Genomic DNA, 17,980 nt, shown 5'->3' on the forward strand with positions numbered 1-17,980 from the left:
TTAAAGCAGTGAACTGAGGACATGGAGGATAGGGGAAACCAGTGCGGAGGAGGAAGATAAGATCCTCAAGAGGCCTGGTTAAGAAAATGAGGTTCATACAGGGTCTCAAAAGAAACAAAGAACAAAAATGAGTGTTGGCTGAGGAAATAAAAGTGAAAGAGAAGCTCAAAGACCTGCCAACCCAGCTGAACAGCTGGGTGACATGCTAAAGCTAGAAGAGAACCAACAAGCCTTATGGAATCCACACACACGCAATAGCTACTGAGGGGTTTGGAAATTCTCAAAACACTCCTGCTTTTTAAGTAACTTATTTGATTCAGTGAAGGCTCCATTCAGAATGATTTAGTGTTTGCAACTAAACTCAGTGAGAATAAGGAGTCAGAGCCTTCAACCACCATAATTCCTAGCTCAATGTATTAATTATCACTGGCATTTTATGTTAACATGTTGCTCAGAAAAAAACCTACACCTGCTCAGCCCTCCCTGCTGCAGGCAGCGGCAGAACTTCCAGTTGGAAACACCTTAAACTGCTCTCCAGGTCTACTGGGTCCCAGAACAGAGCCCGAGGCATTTGCAGCACGGGGCTGAGGGGCACAAGGTTGCCATCTTTTTTAAGTTGTCTCCGCAACAGGGCTTTCACTCCTTCTGCCTGAAGACTAATTCACAGTCTAAACATGTTCACTGTGAGAAAGCTTTTTCTTATATGCAACATTTTACTGTTAATAACTCGGTGACATGTCTGCCCTTCCTCACTGTACTTCCCTGTCTTCTCACTGGTTGCATGGAACAGTTTTACTTATTCTGTTTCACTTTTGGGTGAAATCGTGATTTTGTTGAATATAATATGTTTTGCTGCCTACAGTAAGAGCCGAAGTTTAACACTGGAATCTCCACTTGCTGATGCCGAGCTGTAACCAGCAAATACAGGGCCCTCCCTAGTCACTGTTTAGTTAAAGTATATGGGTAAAAGAGTGCCTGGTCCTGTCTTTTGCAGGCAAGAAAAAGCTGTGTAATGACAGACCAGGTAGCGTAGTTATTAGCAGATTGGCAAATGCTAGTATAGACAGAACTGCCTGTAATTTTCACATTTTAATTGGGTGAAGTAAAGCATTAAAATCTTGGCTAACATATTAAAGCTACAGCTCCTTTTGTCATGTAAAAATATATCACATTAAGAACCATATTAGAGTCTTCCTTATTTTACATGTACTTTAAGTAATTTAGGAGTATAGGTTGCTTTTTTAAAGGCATTTATTTATACGTAATTTTGTTCTTTCCTCTTCTTGTTACTTTTGTTGCTATTAGCCTGCTTTCCTCAGGAAACAGTCTATGAGATATTACCGTTTCTCTGTTAACATCGCCACCCCCCAGACCACTTTTTGTTTTGCTAATCCGATATTACCAAATGCCTGAGGTCCAGCCCATGTCCTAGAAGTTTAATAGAAAACACCGGCTGGATAGTGGGGAGAGCATATTGATGTTAATGCTGAGGAGAAGACAGGGAGGAAGGCTCAGTCTTTAGCTGAGCCATTTGGCACTGCCTGGACAACCATGAGTATGAGGCAACCAGTCCACACTTCTATTCCTCTGAACCAGCCACCCCATGTGCTGCTTCTTGGGGGAAGGAGAGAAAAAGAGACAGGCAAACAGAGAGACAGACAGACATGAGGGAATCTGAAAATAATGTAGAAAGAAGGTGCAGCAGATGTGTGAGAAAACTGAAAGAAGCAAGACATTGGTGTAATGATCAGGACCTGGAAATAATTGAAAGTACTGCAGGGAAACATGGAGATATTATGTAAGATTTAAGTAAGGCTATGGATTTAGGGAACATAAGAGATGGTAGGAAACAAGGTCCATTCAGCTATTCATGAACAACTTGTCTGTTCTCCCTTCCATGCTCTGTTGTGGATATATTTGACTTACATCAGGCTTAAAAAGTACACATGGGCTTAAGCGTTGTATACAAAACCCTAGTCTGGAGACTTTCACATGTCTCCAGTGGTATCTTTAAAAGTGAAATCAACACTGTTCTGTTAATTGAGATGTAACTGAGTATGTAACAATACATTAGGATGTTACTTATTACAGATTGTTTTAATGTGCTGAACTCCATGTCTCTTTCTAAAAACTACCAGTCTGTTAAACAAAAAGCCTAAATGTTTAACATTGCCCATAGAGCTAAAGTTCAATGATGAATCATAAATTCAATGTGGTCTATTGAAAGGGGAACTGTCTATAATTTCACAGAACAACTAACTCCTTTCTCTGGAGGAGATGACAGCTGCAGGGCTCTTGATGATTCCCAATGAGGACAAACATGTCTGGGGTCTCTGTTTCAGCAAAGTGCGGAAGCCCTCAAATAGCACCTATTTCACTGCACGGCCTCCAAGGCATTTATGCAACACATATTGCCAATACAGTATTTAAGTCACATGATAACAACTCTGTTGGCTAAAACTTCATCCGTGTACCTGCTCCTGAGGAGAAGCTGATTGCAAACTATTGATGGAATGAAGCGGGTGTCTACCTTACAGATCTTCGTGATTGTGCAATACATTTTCTTAGCAATAATAGGTTGGAAAGAATCACTGGGGTCTGCTCTGTGTTCTGCAGATGCAGAAGCCTGTTGCACTTCAATATTTGTGCCAATGTTGTCTGAGGTTCCTGGACACACCTGTGCAGAAGACTCAGTTCCCAGATCTGAAAGTAACGGCCAGATGAAGCACTAGTTTGAGACAGTACTAGGATGATTCTGTATGGCTTCCTCTCCACAAAAAGGGAAAACAAGTCTCACGCATCACTGCTTCAGAACTTTATTGCAACCAAGTGGAAAACACTTGGAACACAGCACATGAAAAACACATAGGAATGCCATGATTCCTGGATGGAAGACACTGTACCTGTTCTGCTAGGTCAAGGTGCTCCTACTGATGAACAGGTGTATGTGTATGAGGGGCAGGGGAGAAGGAGGATGGCGTAATATACAGTGTAACAGGATTGCCGCATACTGAAAATTGGTGAAGGCCCTGGTAATTTTATGTTCTGATGAAATAATTTCAGAATATTTACACCTTACAATTTACAGAAGTTTTTAGCAGCAGCAAAAGTAGCATTGTGTAAATTTTACCCACGTGCCAAATGTGTTAGCCTGCATGAAATCTGTTTCTTGTTCTCACTATTCCTAAATTACATGTTGCCACTATACTTACCACTTGGTAGCAATAATATGTACAACGAACAATTTCATTCACTCTTATGCAGTGTATTTAAACAGGAACCTAACACAGAATCAACAGAGCTATGCAGGTCTTCAAGACAACAAACACAGTAATGTTACAACATGGTACATTTTACTTGCCTTGCTAAACTGCCTACATAAAGATGCACTATAGAAAATGACACCTCATTAAATACATTCTTCTCCTTCACCTGCTCTTTACACAGGAACTTACCCTAGGAACATTTTTCCTTCTCTGAATATCCAGCACTTCTATAGAACAACTGTTGCAAACACTAGAAGAGAATAGCTTGCAGGACAATCAGCTTTAGATTCATGCTTGCAAGCATTTCAAAAACAGTGGCAAACTCTACATTTTTTTTCCCACAGCCTACAATTTTTAAAGGCCTGTGACACATTCTATAGTAAAATTTCATTTTTAAATAAAAAATTAAAAATATAAAAATATCATCCTATCTTTCACTGAAAGGAAAACATCACCTGACAAGCAAATCCAAAATAAGAACTTTATGTAACATCCTAGCCAGCCATTAATGTCTGCTAGTGATGTAGAGCATAAGAGCTTTACTGCTCACATCTGGACAATGCACAGCTGCGTCTGTGCTAAGAGTGCGTCTCCACTGTGAGTCTGGAGATAACCACAGAAGCTCTTAGGGCTGGACTGGAAAGCAGAAGCACAAGGAGTCACAGTGCAAAGATAACTTGGCAGCCTGTATCTGCAGTGCCGCACAAATGCCGTTAGATGCTTTCTGGACTTTCACATCTGGAAGCATTGTACTCCACTATGTGGATTGGCTGATATCGTTAATTCAGGGATCTCTGTGTCATGCTTGCAAGAATGGCATAGACAGGCCCCAGAATTAAATGATTGATACTTTACCCTTCTATTTTAAAAAGATACATATTTGTTAAAGCAGTGCAGGTCAGAAAGCAGATGTATTTACACTGGCTTGTATTCAACTTCCAAGCTGCCAATATTGTATACCATGTCACTGTCAGCTAGTCTGGGGTCTGAAGTCATAAAAAAATTTAGTGTATTCTGGAGCTGAGTCATGATTAGAAATTACTCCAACCTTCTAAATACTTAAAATCTTAGCCTTTGTCCAATACCTTGAATACATAAGAGATTCCATTCATATACCTCTATCTCTAATGTAAATAATGATTTAATTCTTTTCAATAATCCAAACTCACCAGAACCAGATGAGAACTCAAGGCATCGTACTGCTGTTTAGACTCACCTTCCCAAAGCTGGCGGCATTAACAGGTTGCGTGTCATTTTTCTCACAGAAGTCCAAGTAATGCATGTAGAGAGCACTTCGAGGAATGCAAACACCTTCTGCAATCTCATAGTTCTCCTCCAGCCTTAAAAAGCAAATATCAAACAGAGAGAACTGCAAGTATGTTGGATGTCCTGTATGGTAAACAGTATGCAAAGCTGCATCTTTAAGACCAAATATTCTGGCTTCTGCTTGTCTATTAAATTTTCTGTGCTTTGTTCCTTCCAATTTACTTCCATAACGCTTACTTGCTTCATTTGGTTCATGCTTGCTATCAAAAGCATAGGCTGTGAGTTCTCAGGTAAGTAGAGATTAGCACAAAGGGATATTGCATTTTGACCATGCTCAAAAAGTGCCATTTTTAGGAAAAACTATACTAGTTATCTGTTATACCCTAAAAGCATCCGGCAGTAAACAAATATATGTACAACTACAAAACAACAAACATTCACTGAGGGGAAGCACTCTCTCATTTTTTACAGGACTTTTTTTCACTCCTATCCAGCTGCAAAATTTCGTACCTTGAGGAAGCATATGTGCAAGTAATTTGCAAATACTCAAAGGTGTGCACAAAATCATATCTGTATAATGTTTTCTTGCTATTGCTTATGGACAAAGTGAAAAAAGAGTCCATGATCAGAATACAATGCTGAATAAAATAGTGAAATAACATCCTCCTCTACCTTGTAGAAACTATTATTATTGATTTACACATGCAAACACACAACTATAAAATTTTAAATTATGCACCAAATATATGAATAGGCATATGCTTAATCTTTAAAATCTGAAACTGGGCTTATTATAAATCTATAGATTAGAAGAAACATTCCTTTGAAATGACATTTTTATGATTGCTGATCCAACAAAGTTCAAGAGGTATTTACATCACACTTAACTTTAAGCCAGAATTAATCTTGTCATCCATGGTGTCATTCATATGCTTATAGTTATGTGTGTGCTTGTCTGCCTTGCTGGCTAAGAGAAGAAGGTAGGTGCAACTTCCTCTTAAACGTATTAGAAAATTAATACATATTCTCAAAAACTCCAAGTTTACAGTAAATAATCCCCTGTCATTCGATAGCTGTAGAACACTTTCCAGATACCTAGTTTCTCTCCTTCATTGCCTCTTTCAGGACCTACCTGCCTTCTATTTCAGTTATCATGATCATTTGTGCCTGCAAACTATTTTAATAAGATATCCAGCTAGATGAATGGAATCAGTTTGTATGGGCAACATCTATTCTTCCCTGGTTTCTACAGAAATATCATCACGGCATCTTTCCTCAAATTCATAGAGCTTTAACAAAACCTCCTTTCAAAACCTGGAGAGTTCGTTTGTATACTATAGCTGCTAATTGGAATGTCAGCTTCCGTGACCAAGACAGGACAGAAAGAAAAGCAGTTAATTATTTCTGTTCATATCTGATGAATTTTTCTCTTTTTCTCCTCTCTTTCACAGAGAGTCATTAGTCTGATACTGAACAATGCTCCATTATACCTGAACTTTTTTTTTTAATGATCAAAAAACCCATCTTGCTCCACTTCTTTTATTTTCCTGTCTTTTATTTAACAACTTTATCATATTTTGAATTCAGCTTCATTCTACAGTATTATAGAAAGATAATGAACTCAATCTTCTACCTAACAAATCATTACCAGAAATAATATATATATAACATTTTAAATGTCCTAATAAAGCCATGTGAAATCCAGTAGTTCACAATGAGACCTTTTGTACCACTACAGTATAGCAATAAACCCCCTAATCCTTCCACAGGAATGACAATTTTATCTGTCCCTATTACTGTTTCCCTCTTTATACTTATATACTTCTAGATTAAATGAGATTATTCTATAGCAGAGTCAGGTCTGTAGTGTTGTTAAGACTTGCTTTTAGATATGAAGGCAACAGAACAACTGTGATGTTACCTTTGCTAATCACATAAAGGATTCTAGAACAGATTAATTTTGATACATCATAACAATTTCTGTGAAACTACTAATCTGCGGAGAATTAGCAGTGCTTTACGTTCCTCTTTTTTACTTCTTTTTATGAATGTTTAAAAAAAACAGAATAGTTTTGTTGACTTTAGCTTCACAATACTGTTATTATTCGGAGCACCTACACTGTAAGCCACCAAGCTGCATGGAATTAGGCTGTCCGTGCTTTGAATAATTCTGTGTTTGGAAAAGTAGACACACACCAAATTGAGGTAAAATAAAGTTTTACACTTACAATTTGGTCAATTATTTCACCAATGAAATAATCATGAATGTTTTAGAGCCACGTGTTTAGCAAGCTATAGCTTTATGGATAATAATGAACACAGGAACATGGGATAAGCACAGGATACTAGGTATTGGTATATTCATGCCTTAACGGTTAAATTCAAACTGGTGTAGTTTCCCCAGTTATGATGTATTTGGCAGTAATGCTACATTTACCAGGCCTTTCACTTCATTTTGTGTCATCAATGAAACAAAACAAAAACATAATTCCTGTTTCCAGGAAAACGATATTTAGCCAGGCTGACAGTCATCCAGACATTCTTCTGGCATCTTCAGCTACTTCTTCCTCCTCCTCATTTGTAGCATTCAATGTACTTTGCCTTTGGAGAGGTGTAAGCATTAAGGACAGATCCCGGTGGGATTGATGTTGTTCATTCTTTTCAGCAAGATGCCAGACAAGAAATAACTAATAAAGGTGCTGGCAATGTGAACCACGTGAGAAAATTTACATATTTCCCTTATGTCTTGTTTCACTTTCCCTATTACTTTCCTCCTCTTCTTTTTCCTTGCTACTGACGTTTCCTCTGTTTCTGTTCTCCAATACAATCTTGCCTTCATTAGCTGTAAATGATAGTAGCATCTAACACTAAAAACATGACCAGCTTTAACCAGACTCTGCAGACAATCGTGGTGCTTCCATTTGCCAGAACAAGGCAAGTTTGGTACTTTATTCTGAAATCTGGTCAATAATTTACCCCACCACTTCCATTACTTGAATCTGGCCCAGAGATTCCGGTGGGAGGGTAGGACACATGCTTACCCAGGGCACATTCAGGTAAACTTAGTCTTTTGCCTTTCTTCACCGTGCAAAAACTTGGTCTGAGGCCTAAGCAGGCAAAACTGTCAAACATGTAAAGCTAAATCTACAGGAAGCGCTCAGAGCAGCATTTGTACAGTGCTGACCACAATAGTTTACTGACCCATGGGGGTCCATGGATTGCTAGTACAAATAACCTGATGCTAATGTGTCTGTTTTTCCAGAACAGTGGAAACTCGACATCTTCACACAAAGCAAGCTTACTACTTTAGCACTTTGACCACAACTTTTGAGCTTGTAATTTTATTTAGTGTATATCAAACCCAGTAGCACAGTTTCCCCAGGCAATACCAATTCAAAGCTGCAGTACATAGGCTGAAAACCATATGGAAACCACCAGAAAACTGTTCTATGGTATGGCTACTAAGCTGGGAAACTTTTATCTACAGGTCTATTAATAAATGAGCCAAACATATAATTTAGTTTGACACTAGCTAAAGAAATTAAACTTGAAAACTTCTTTGTTTTATGTTCCCTCATGTATTTTGGGGTGGAAAATTGAAGGGAGGAAATTGCAGATGCTCCAAAAGACTCAAAGGGGAGAATATCTGACCTACATAAATGTGTAAGAAACATAACACAACAGACAGGTAGTAAGCCAGTACACTAGCAGGGGGGAAGGGAATATGATGTAAGCAGCCTTTTCACAATCAAAATTCTAGGATTCTATGCAAACACTGCTGAATGAGCATTAGCGTGCACACTGCATTCCAGCAGGGCTCAATATCCCGGGAGTTTAGGGATTTACTAACCTTTATGACTGAGGAAGCTTGAAAGTATTTGGCAAAAGATTGTTTACAGTATTTGCATGTTTTCTGTTGGGAACAGTATCACTGGCATGTTCTAATTAACTCTGACTTCTTGGCTACTATGTTATTTGCTCCTGTGGAAAAGACTCTTAACTGACTCTACTGCAAAATAAACATTGTTCTTAATTTAGGACCAGTAAGCCCTGCCTGCTATTTTATTTTAGCTTGATAGTTCTTTGTTATCCTGTTTGAACTGTGCTGAAGTTGTTTGGGTGAATAATAGAAAATAATAAAATACGTTTATGACATTTCACTATTATTTTAACAATTTTCTCTCTGTCTGTAGTCGCTCCCCTTCTCTATTCACTTTTGAACTTCTGAAAAACAGCACTTTGGTGAAACAAATAGGTACAAAGAAGCAATAGTTCAGAACGAAATGCCTTTATTTATATTTGCGCATCTCAGTATTTGCACTGGAAGCATCTGCAAGTTTCTTCAAGGCAGAACACTGAATACTTGCAGCAACCTATTCTAAATCAACCCACAGATTTGGGTTTTTTTTAAATCTAAAATTTAACTAATCAACTTTAAAGAGCAAATATAGATGAAATAATCTATAAACCTCTTTATGCACATTTCAAAGAATCACAGAATTTCACAGGCAAAGAAAAAGAGTAAAATTCACTGAATGAATTACTCTTTGCTGTTTGTTCAGTTAGATCTCCCAAGAGACTGACAGAAGCAGAAAAATATTTTTTCTGACATTTTGCTAAAACCCACGTTTTTTGCCAGTAATCTATCTTTTCATCCAGAAAACTATGAGAAGTACTTACAGGTGAAATAAAGGCCTTTCTTTAAAAGACTTGAAACAAGCTAAGGAGTATGGGTTTTCAGATAAGCGTGCTCCAAGGCTGTTCTGTAACAGAGCTCTGTTCTGCCAGATACAAGGAGCCTCCTGAAAGATGCTTGATCACTTACAATATTAAGAAAGCTAAACCAGAATTAAAAACCTAAATTAAGGGAAAAGTCAACAAAAGTCTAAGAGATAACCTATAGAAAGACAAGTCAGAAGTATATGTAACAATGCAGCACATGCAGCCAAAAATACTGCTGTAAATCACAGTGAACAGCCCTTGTTCATTTTTCATAGCACAGTAGACTGACTCACAAACTTTCTTCTCCCTAGCCTCTCTTTCTCTCTTCCTAATTATCTTTCCTTTTTTCCCCTCACTAAATTTGCAAGGCGATTCTGGCAAATGAATCAACCTCAAACCCTCTCTCTTCTTTTGTTGTCTTCTGTGTTAAATTACAGAGATCTTATTTCAATAAAACAGTCAGTAAAGGTGGGCTTCTTCATACACTGAAACAAACGTGAGTCTTTAAAAAAAAAATATCAGTACTAGTTTTCTTTTTGTAATAAATATAACAACTGTGACAAACCGCAAATCACCAGCTGGCAAAGTAGCAAACAAATATGCCAAGTAGATCTTCTAAATTGTATCAGAGGTTTCCTATTTCAAACAAATCCCATAAAAGTAAGACATTTGTTGAGAAATGCTGTATAAGATGCTAATGACCAGATTAAATACATACAGTGAAAGTATCTTTAGAACTGTATAAAATGTCCAAGACCTCTATTCACTTCAGCTGGAAAAAGGATAAGAAAAAACACTACGAGGTTTTTTTGATTTTTTTTAAAAAGGCATCTTACCATTGCAGTGTAGCTGGAGTTGAGTGTGGTTTCGATGCTCTATTATTTTCTTTTTCCTCATCTGTTAAGAAACAAAAAAATACCATGTAATTTCAGTAGGAATTGCTCAGGCACTTGTAAACTGGTAAGGAATTATCTGATCAAAAATGTTCTCAAGTGTCAAAGCTTTCCCAAAATATTTGCTAAATTGTGGAAATGTAAATAATGATGCTTCCTAAGCTAGCATCTGCAGATACTGCTTAAGGCAATAAAGCTTGCAAACATCACTGATGGCAGGAGCAGGGTGGTGCATAGGAATAATGAGATTGGAAAAGATAAGTTTATATGAAAAAAAAAAAGCAACTCTTAGACTTCTAGCAGGATGTCAGAACATAAAAACACTTTCACCTGCTTTAAGGGAACAGTTGCCTTACCCAAGTTTTATATTAGATGAGGCATTTAACCTAATGGGGTTCATCCACTGTTGTGATCCTAACATATGATATATACTAGATGTTTACAAATTTACAAAGATTAATTCTGAACAAGAAAAATTGAAATGAAAAACATTCTATAATATACTTCATTCATTTTCAGATAATTTTTCTGATAGTATTCCTCATTAATTGTCTCCAAGGTAACTCTCTGATTTGCTGACTTTCAAAAATTTGAATAAAAGATGGATAAAGAAAAAGAGAATGAAAACAAAACTGGTTTAAAATACTGTTTTTTTCCCAGTTCGCGTTAGTTCTTTGAAAAAAATTAGTGTCTAGAATAATTCCTATTAAATTGTGATTTGTGAAGCATATAAAACATTCCTAAGTGAAAGCTGAGAGTGAAGCACAATCAGCATCTCCAGAAGGGTATTCTTTGGAAAACACTATTGTATCAAACACAGTTTGATATTTTAACAACTTTGTCCCTGATGAAAGCTTTGATACCTAAACCACTGCGTCTGTACACCATGCTGCAAATTTCATTTCTTCATACAATTAACTTTTAGAAGTTATTTAAGTGAGCCTTTAGGATGCTGAATCTTAAGGGAGCCGGACTCTCTCCTCTGAACATCAGACCTCATCGGGAGGCCTTTTGTGCAGTCCCAAGAACCAGCGCACTCAAATAAAACCCCACTTTGGAAAATGCTGCCTTCAGACCTCGCGCCACAGTATTTCTTCCGTTACGTATAGGTTATGTTAATCAAACATCTTTTAGCCTGCGAGGCCGGTCCCCTGAATGTCAGGAAAACCCAGATTTACAGTTACCCGCAGACACTGCGAGCAGCCCCTCTTCTGCATCTGCATGACAATAGGCCTCTAATTATTGGACCGCACACTCCTTCCCTGCCTTTCAGGGGCCTGCTTTTATTCAGCCCGTAGGACCAACATACACATTTCAAATCACTTTTAAATTGTGTTTTTCATTTGTTTTTCCTAAACAAACGGTCGGCATGCAACAAACCTTCGGCACACAGGGCTTGAATGCTGAGCGGCCGTGGCTGCCGCGGGCCGCTGACGCTCAACAACAGCCCCCAGCCCCCGGCCTCACCGGTGGTGGGACAAACGCCTTCTCCATAGTGGGAGGCAGAGCCATGCAGCACGGATTTAAACCACTGGGTGGATAAAATAGTCAGGGCCGTCCCCTCTCACAACACCAACTGTTTTGCCCTTCTTACCCTTAACTGACAGCACAGACACCCTAAGAGCACACCTGACTCTGGCCTTCCCTGGGGAGGAGGACCTCCATGTCTGCCCTGCTCTGAGGTGGGAAGAGTTTTCTAGGCTGGGATTCGCAGTTTTCCAGGTGACGGGATGAGGGACCCCAGCTCGGAGGTGGGAGAGCGCCTGCTGGGAGGGCGAGCGAGCCCCTGCAGGGAAGGCCCTGTGGTTGTCCTGGAGGGGCAAGAGGCAGGCGGCCTGACCAGAGCCCCGTCCAGTCCTGCGTCCTGCTGTGGCTTCCCCATCGTCCCGGCCAGGGAAAAAATAGGCAGCAGGGCTGAGAAGGCGTTATGGCAGCTCCTCGGGCTTGGGGCACAGAGGCTGCTGCAGCTTCTTTCACTCACGAGCAGGCTGGCCTAGCCTGCCACGGCCCCATGGGTGCCCTGCAGCCGGTGGCCTCCCAACCGTTCCTGAGGTGAAAGTGAAAGGGGACTAGTTATAAACGGTACGTCTCAGCAGGGTGTTGCAGGGAGTAAAGTGCTGGCTGGGGCGGGGAGTTTCCCCTGCTTTAGTGATGAAAATCACGGCTGGCAGTCACGGGGGTGTGCCGGCCTCGCCAACAGGGACCCACAGCACAGGGCACTGCAGCGCCTTTCTGCCGACCGCAGGGATTCAGGCCCTTGCTGTTGCAATGAGGGAGATGCCACAGCGAGGTAAAACCACCAAAGCTGCTGCCTTTAGGTATCAGCAGCACGTGGGAGCCCAGTCCTCCTCCTGTGCCCCACCGTCTTCTTGTTCAAATTCAGGTTATTGCTTCCCAGGTGAAAGTCATCCATTTTCTTAACCAGTATTTTCCATGTCAGTGTCAAAGCCTACCATCCACTGGTTTAAGTTCAGTATACAGTTGGTTTCTACCTCGTTGGAAATTGCTAGGGGGATGCAAATTGGAAAGGCTGAAAGCCACTGATCTAAATAACCCCTCGACTAACTAAGGTGCAGAAATCCTAAACCTCTGCCTGTGAAACCAAGAGGTACTACTCCCGGCTCCCTGGAATAAAACTTTTGATTATCTTTCTTGATTTAAGGGGGCTAGTATTCAAAGATCTGTTATTAGACGGCTTTCACCTGTGCTAACTAGACTTAATTTTCCCATGGGTATGTGGCACTCTGTCAGACATCAAGCCAATATCTAAATTATACAATATTAGAGTCTTTACATCCCTTCCATCCCTCCCCCAAATGTTTTTCACTCACATTAAGAGTGAGCACCTGTGAGCAGGTGCCTTACCTAACCTGCCCTCTGACACGCTAAAGCCAACCATACCCAGCTCCTCCCATGCAACGATTTGTTTTAACAACACAAGCTAACAATAAGATCATAAACTGCAATTTAAATCTCCCTCCTCAGGTATGTCTGCTTCCTGGGGATCCTTTTTCAAGACTCTTCAGCATCTGAAGATCCCTTAACTGTCCCTTAAAACCAAGAAGGAGAATGACAAACTTCAAACTTATTTAAAAAAAAATGCTTTAAGCACCCTTTTCCAAAAACATATTACCCATTCAACAATTGAATTTTCAACAAAACCACATTTTTCACAGAGTTAGTGCTTGTTTCCCACAAAATCAAGTCTCTGTACAAGAAAATAGAACTTTTTTTTTGTTTTTTTTGCCAATGGACCAGCTGTCAGCCAAAATGTTTCTCATTTTAGCCAGGTGTTGGCTAAAGTATTTATTTTCAGAAAACTTTCAGTTTTTTATTAAGTAGATGGAAAAAAATTTTACATGATATAGGAATGAAGGGGACCTAGAAATACAAACTTTCAGTATTACATATACAAGCACTTTATTCTACCTTGTATAGTTTAACAATATGATCTCATCAGATAATTGACTAGCAGAAAATAATAAATATCCCTATTCCTTATATTTTAGTTGGTACAGGGCCCTTAATGGCTTCCCTATTGAGCAGGGAAAGTTTTGTGCAACTCTTAACTCAGGTCTGATCCCAGATCTGTTTGTACAGCATGAAAGAGGTAAGGAATGCTGTTTTCCCTTACTTTTTGGCCTGTCATTTTATCAGTCCCCTTCAGAACAATACTGTAGATTAAAATGAACCCATACCTTTTAAAATTCAATACTTTTAAAATCCAATCTATTTTGTAAAGAAAGGAAATAAAGACACTGAAAAGAAGTCTTGCTTCAAGGCACTGTCAAAGAACAGAGCTGACAATTCTTCTGTGACAAATGCAAAAAGATTTCCAGTCATGAGGAAAAACCCTGCTCCTGATGCATAGCTGCAGGTGTTCACGCATATGGCAGCTGCACAGCACCTCAGGGAGGAACATTTGCTAGGAGCAGCTCTAACTACTGGAGTTCACTCCACTGCCAGTAGGAGGACGACCAGCATTCCAAGGAAAGGTATCTTCAAAGTACCTGGTTAGGTGGGAAACCTGCTACTCATCCCAAGCTGAAAGCAGGTAATATCTTAGACAGTTGCAAGTAAAACTCTCAGCACAGAAGAGGCCTTCAAAGATATTCAAAACTGGAATCATCAATGTACTAGAAAAATAATATTTCTTGGCTCCCAGAGATATCAGAGAATCTTTTTGTTCCCAAACGGTATGGAAGTTTCTTTGCTAACAGCTCCGTCTTTCTCCTTTCAAAATTCTGTTTCAAAGCCACCAGAGTAGAGTTCTATTTGTACTTCGTGCATATGTTTGTGGCTTTACCTGAACTCTCAGTAGTATCCTCTAACGCTGCTGTCTGGTTTTAGGTACAGCTTGAGGGATTTCTTGCTTCTTGGAGCAAGACATGGAGACAATAGGAGCTATGCTCAGCACCTCTTTAAGCATGCTGCCTTAAACACAGTAAGTGGAACATCCACAAAGTGAAGACCCTGCATTAGTACACCTTTTTCTAAAATGTTGGTGTTAGTCTGTTTGTCATAACTAAAGTAGAGTTATGCTTTCCACTGTGGACATAAGAAGAGAGTCCTGTACTTTCCAGTGCTGCCTCTGTGTGTCTCAGAGAACCTCTGAGCAGCTAATATGTTATTAGTAGCTTTATATGGATAAAATCCTTCCCTTAGTTCAGGTAGCTCCACACCTTTCAGAGGAATAGCCTCTTCCACTGTAGCCCCTGCAGTCCAGGTTCTGACTGTTCTCAAAAGTGATTTGCCCTTAGCTAAAATTAAGTGATAGCAAGAAATTGCCTTGTCTTACTTACACATAGCCATAAATAAGATTCAGGCTCATTAGCACATATTCCATGCTTTCAAAATAGTGGGATTATTTAAAACACTCTGAGAAACATGGGAGCATAGTTCTAATTGAGTAGGTACGATTGAAAAAGAAAGAATTTTCCCCAAGGAAAATTTCAATGAAATCAAGTAGCTCTTTTTCAAATATTTTTTTCAATGCTAGAATAAGTGGTTTAGTTCAAACAAAAAAAGAAACTATTGGATAAACCTTCTGTTTCAGCCAGTTTGAACACGGATTTTGAACACTGCTTTTGAAGTGCAAAAAGTGGTTCGAATCTTTTCTCTCATATGAGCTGTCTACACATTCACATTTCTAAATATGCAAAAAAATTTGGACAAACAGCCGTTCCACTTCATCATGTAGTGTCATGACTCCTTCCCCAGGGAACTGAAGTTGAAACTTTCATAATCCTTGAATTGTATTCTTCCAGACCCCTATTTCAATTTGGAGAATCTGGCTCAATGCGAAGTACACAGAAAATGAAGTGGGGTTTTTTTAGTTATTAGATATGAGGTTGTACCATTCCCTTTTCCTGTGGATCTTTTTGACTAACATGTAGAGTGTGGAATGGTGGAAGGAAAAATGTTTAAAAACCTGGAAACTGAAATAAAATTTACCTAGAATTTTTATATTAGAGTGTAAAAGCTGTGTTTTGGGAGAGGTCATAAAAAGTTCCAAGAGGGTAAGAAGCGCCCCAAGAAGCAGCGAGCCCATGGGAAGCCACAGCTGTGAGTCATTGCTTCCCTTCACAATGTAATGCAGGTTCAAGGGGCCTGGAGGTGTCTGGATGAGAATAGAAGATTGCAAAGGACCCCTGCGGCCTGTGTCCTGAAGTATGGTTCTGTAGCATACTTCAGCTATAGAAAAGGAGACCAGCAAAACTATTATTCTTGTCCTAAAACCCTATGAACTCTAAAAACATACAGGAAAAGACAGTCACAAGAGCAAGCATGATACTGAGTAACAACATTATCAGTTCACAGCGCAAATTCTCATAGTCTTCACTGGATACAAGGCCAACAAAAAAAAAAACACAACACCAAAGCCACGTTTTCTCTGGTAGAGTCCAGCCAACAGCTACCTAATGTATTTAGAGACAAAAACCTAAGTAGTCAAGAGAAAGATGGATGATGCCTTCTTTTGGCTGCAGATGAAAACTGGAGCTCCATTGACAACAGCAATTTGACCATCGTTCTGAAGAATTCAAATAGGGTTACATAGGTTTTCTCAAAACATTTTGCCTCCTGCTGTTTGTAAATGTATGACAGAGGCTGGACAAAGAGTGACACAATGGTTTGGAAATTTCTTGGTTGGTGTGTGGGCACTGTTAGAGAAATGTTAAGAAGAACTCAAAGGCTGGAAAGGAGCACATAATACAATGATTTCTAAGGTGAAACTTCTAGTTTGTTCTGGATTTCACAGATTATTGGTCTTCTTGCTGCTGGGCAAGTGGCTTATTTTTCTTTCCTACTTCTTCCTCTTCACCCTCTCCCCTCCCCCTCATCTCCAAAAACAAGGATGAGTTTTCAGGTGGATTAATTCTCTTATCTGCACTGCAGAAATGCTGGTATCAGTGCAAAGGAAGCATCTCGAAGAACTGGCTATTAAGAAGGAAGCTAGATAAAATTAACTCTCACTCTCATTTGGATTTCCGTTATATACTGTGACAATGTCTTCTGCACACAAATTGTGGGATAAATTCATTTATATATTTGTTGTATCAGTTCTAAATTTGCCGCCTTTCATTATCATCGCTTGCCCCTATATTCCAGTACCAGAAAACAGAACGAACAACCATCCTATCTATCTTCTCAATGCCATTGTCCAAAATATCTGCTCTTGCTAAACCACACAGGTCCACTTCTTACTGTCCCTAGGTATGTGGAAGTTTTCTCATACTTGCATTTAAAGTGAAAGCACATATAACAAACTATTGCTAGTTTTGCTACAACCTATTTAGGGTAACAGATCTAGAACAGAACATAGAAAGAGACATAACTATGACATTATAATTTTTTTTTTTAATATAGCTAGTGGTGCTAAATAATTACCTTGACAATACTGTCTTGAACTGTGAGTCTAAGGAAAAGCTCACTAAAGTCAGTAGGCTTGAATCCTGAATTCTGAACCTATTAAGAGTCTGAAGTCACATCTCATTCCCCACAGATTTTCCATCACTTTCTCAGTAGCATCAGAGTGAAATGAATTTCGTAAGTCTCACAGGTTCTCGTAAAATGCAAATTAAAAAGCAGATGCTTTTTGTTCTTCACTACAATTCACTACAATTTTATCTTTAAAGAGAAACTAATTTCTAATTCCTTAATTTTTAAAAACCAAAAACCCAAACCTGTCCAAGTTTTATTGTCTGTCTTTAAAGATTCTTAGCCACTGTCCTTAGCTTGGGAGTCGTGAATAAATACCATGTTTCTAACACCTCCTTTGTCCTTCAGAAGAGATATTGCCTCAAAAGGGAACCCTTGACAAATAAGAGTAGGGCCTCAATATAGCAAATTCTGTGATCCACTAAAACACTGTGCAATAAGGCATGTAATTTTACTGTGACATCAAAATAAAGTAGTTCTCTTAAAATGCAAAAAATGTAAAAGAGACATTCAGCAATTCAGAAGTGATTAAAAATACATTTTCTAACTTACGTGCTTGAATATTATAAAAATGTGAGTCTTTCTGAATTAAAGAATTCAGTCTGCATTAATATCCTGTAACATGAACTAACATATGAAATACAGAGAGGAAAATGAACGTGAAGGGTATTTTGCTTTAGGCAGATTAAGTAGAATAGAAATTGCATAAACAGGGAAAACTAACTGGTAAACTAAAAAAACTTACAATTTTAAAAAGAAACAATCAGGTTATTTTAAGGTATTTTGGGGTCTTTTTAATTACCTGCTGTTGTTAAAAATCAAGATCTAAAATTACCATAACTAGAAGAGATAAGAAAAAATAGCTAATTTAAAATCAGTTAGATTTACAATTGT

General features: G+C 38.9%; 1 protein-coding gene across 1 annotated transcript in view; it reads right to left on the reverse strand.

Annotated features, from left to right (window-relative positions):
* RFX4 (regulatory factor X4) overlaps positions 1-17,980 on the reverse strand; it is a 97,136-nt gene that overhangs the window by 58,568 nt on the left and 20,588 nt on the right. The window contains exons 3-4 of the mRNA XM_075161660.1: positions 10,091-10,151; positions 4,483-4,606 (exon numbers count right to left, since the gene is read on the reverse strand). Coding sequence (XP_075017761.1) covers positions 4,483-4,606; positions 10,091-10,151 — 185 coding nt within the window. The remainder of the gene's footprint in view (positions 1-4,482; positions 4,607-10,090; positions 10,152-17,980) is intronic.

Source organism: Calonectris borealis, chromosome 1 (genome assembly GCF_964195595.1).
Source record: "Calonectris borealis chromosome 1, bCalBor7.hap1.2, whole genome shotgun sequence".
NCBI lineage: Eukaryota > Metazoa > Chordata > Aves > Procellariiformes > Procellariidae > Calonectris > Calonectris borealis.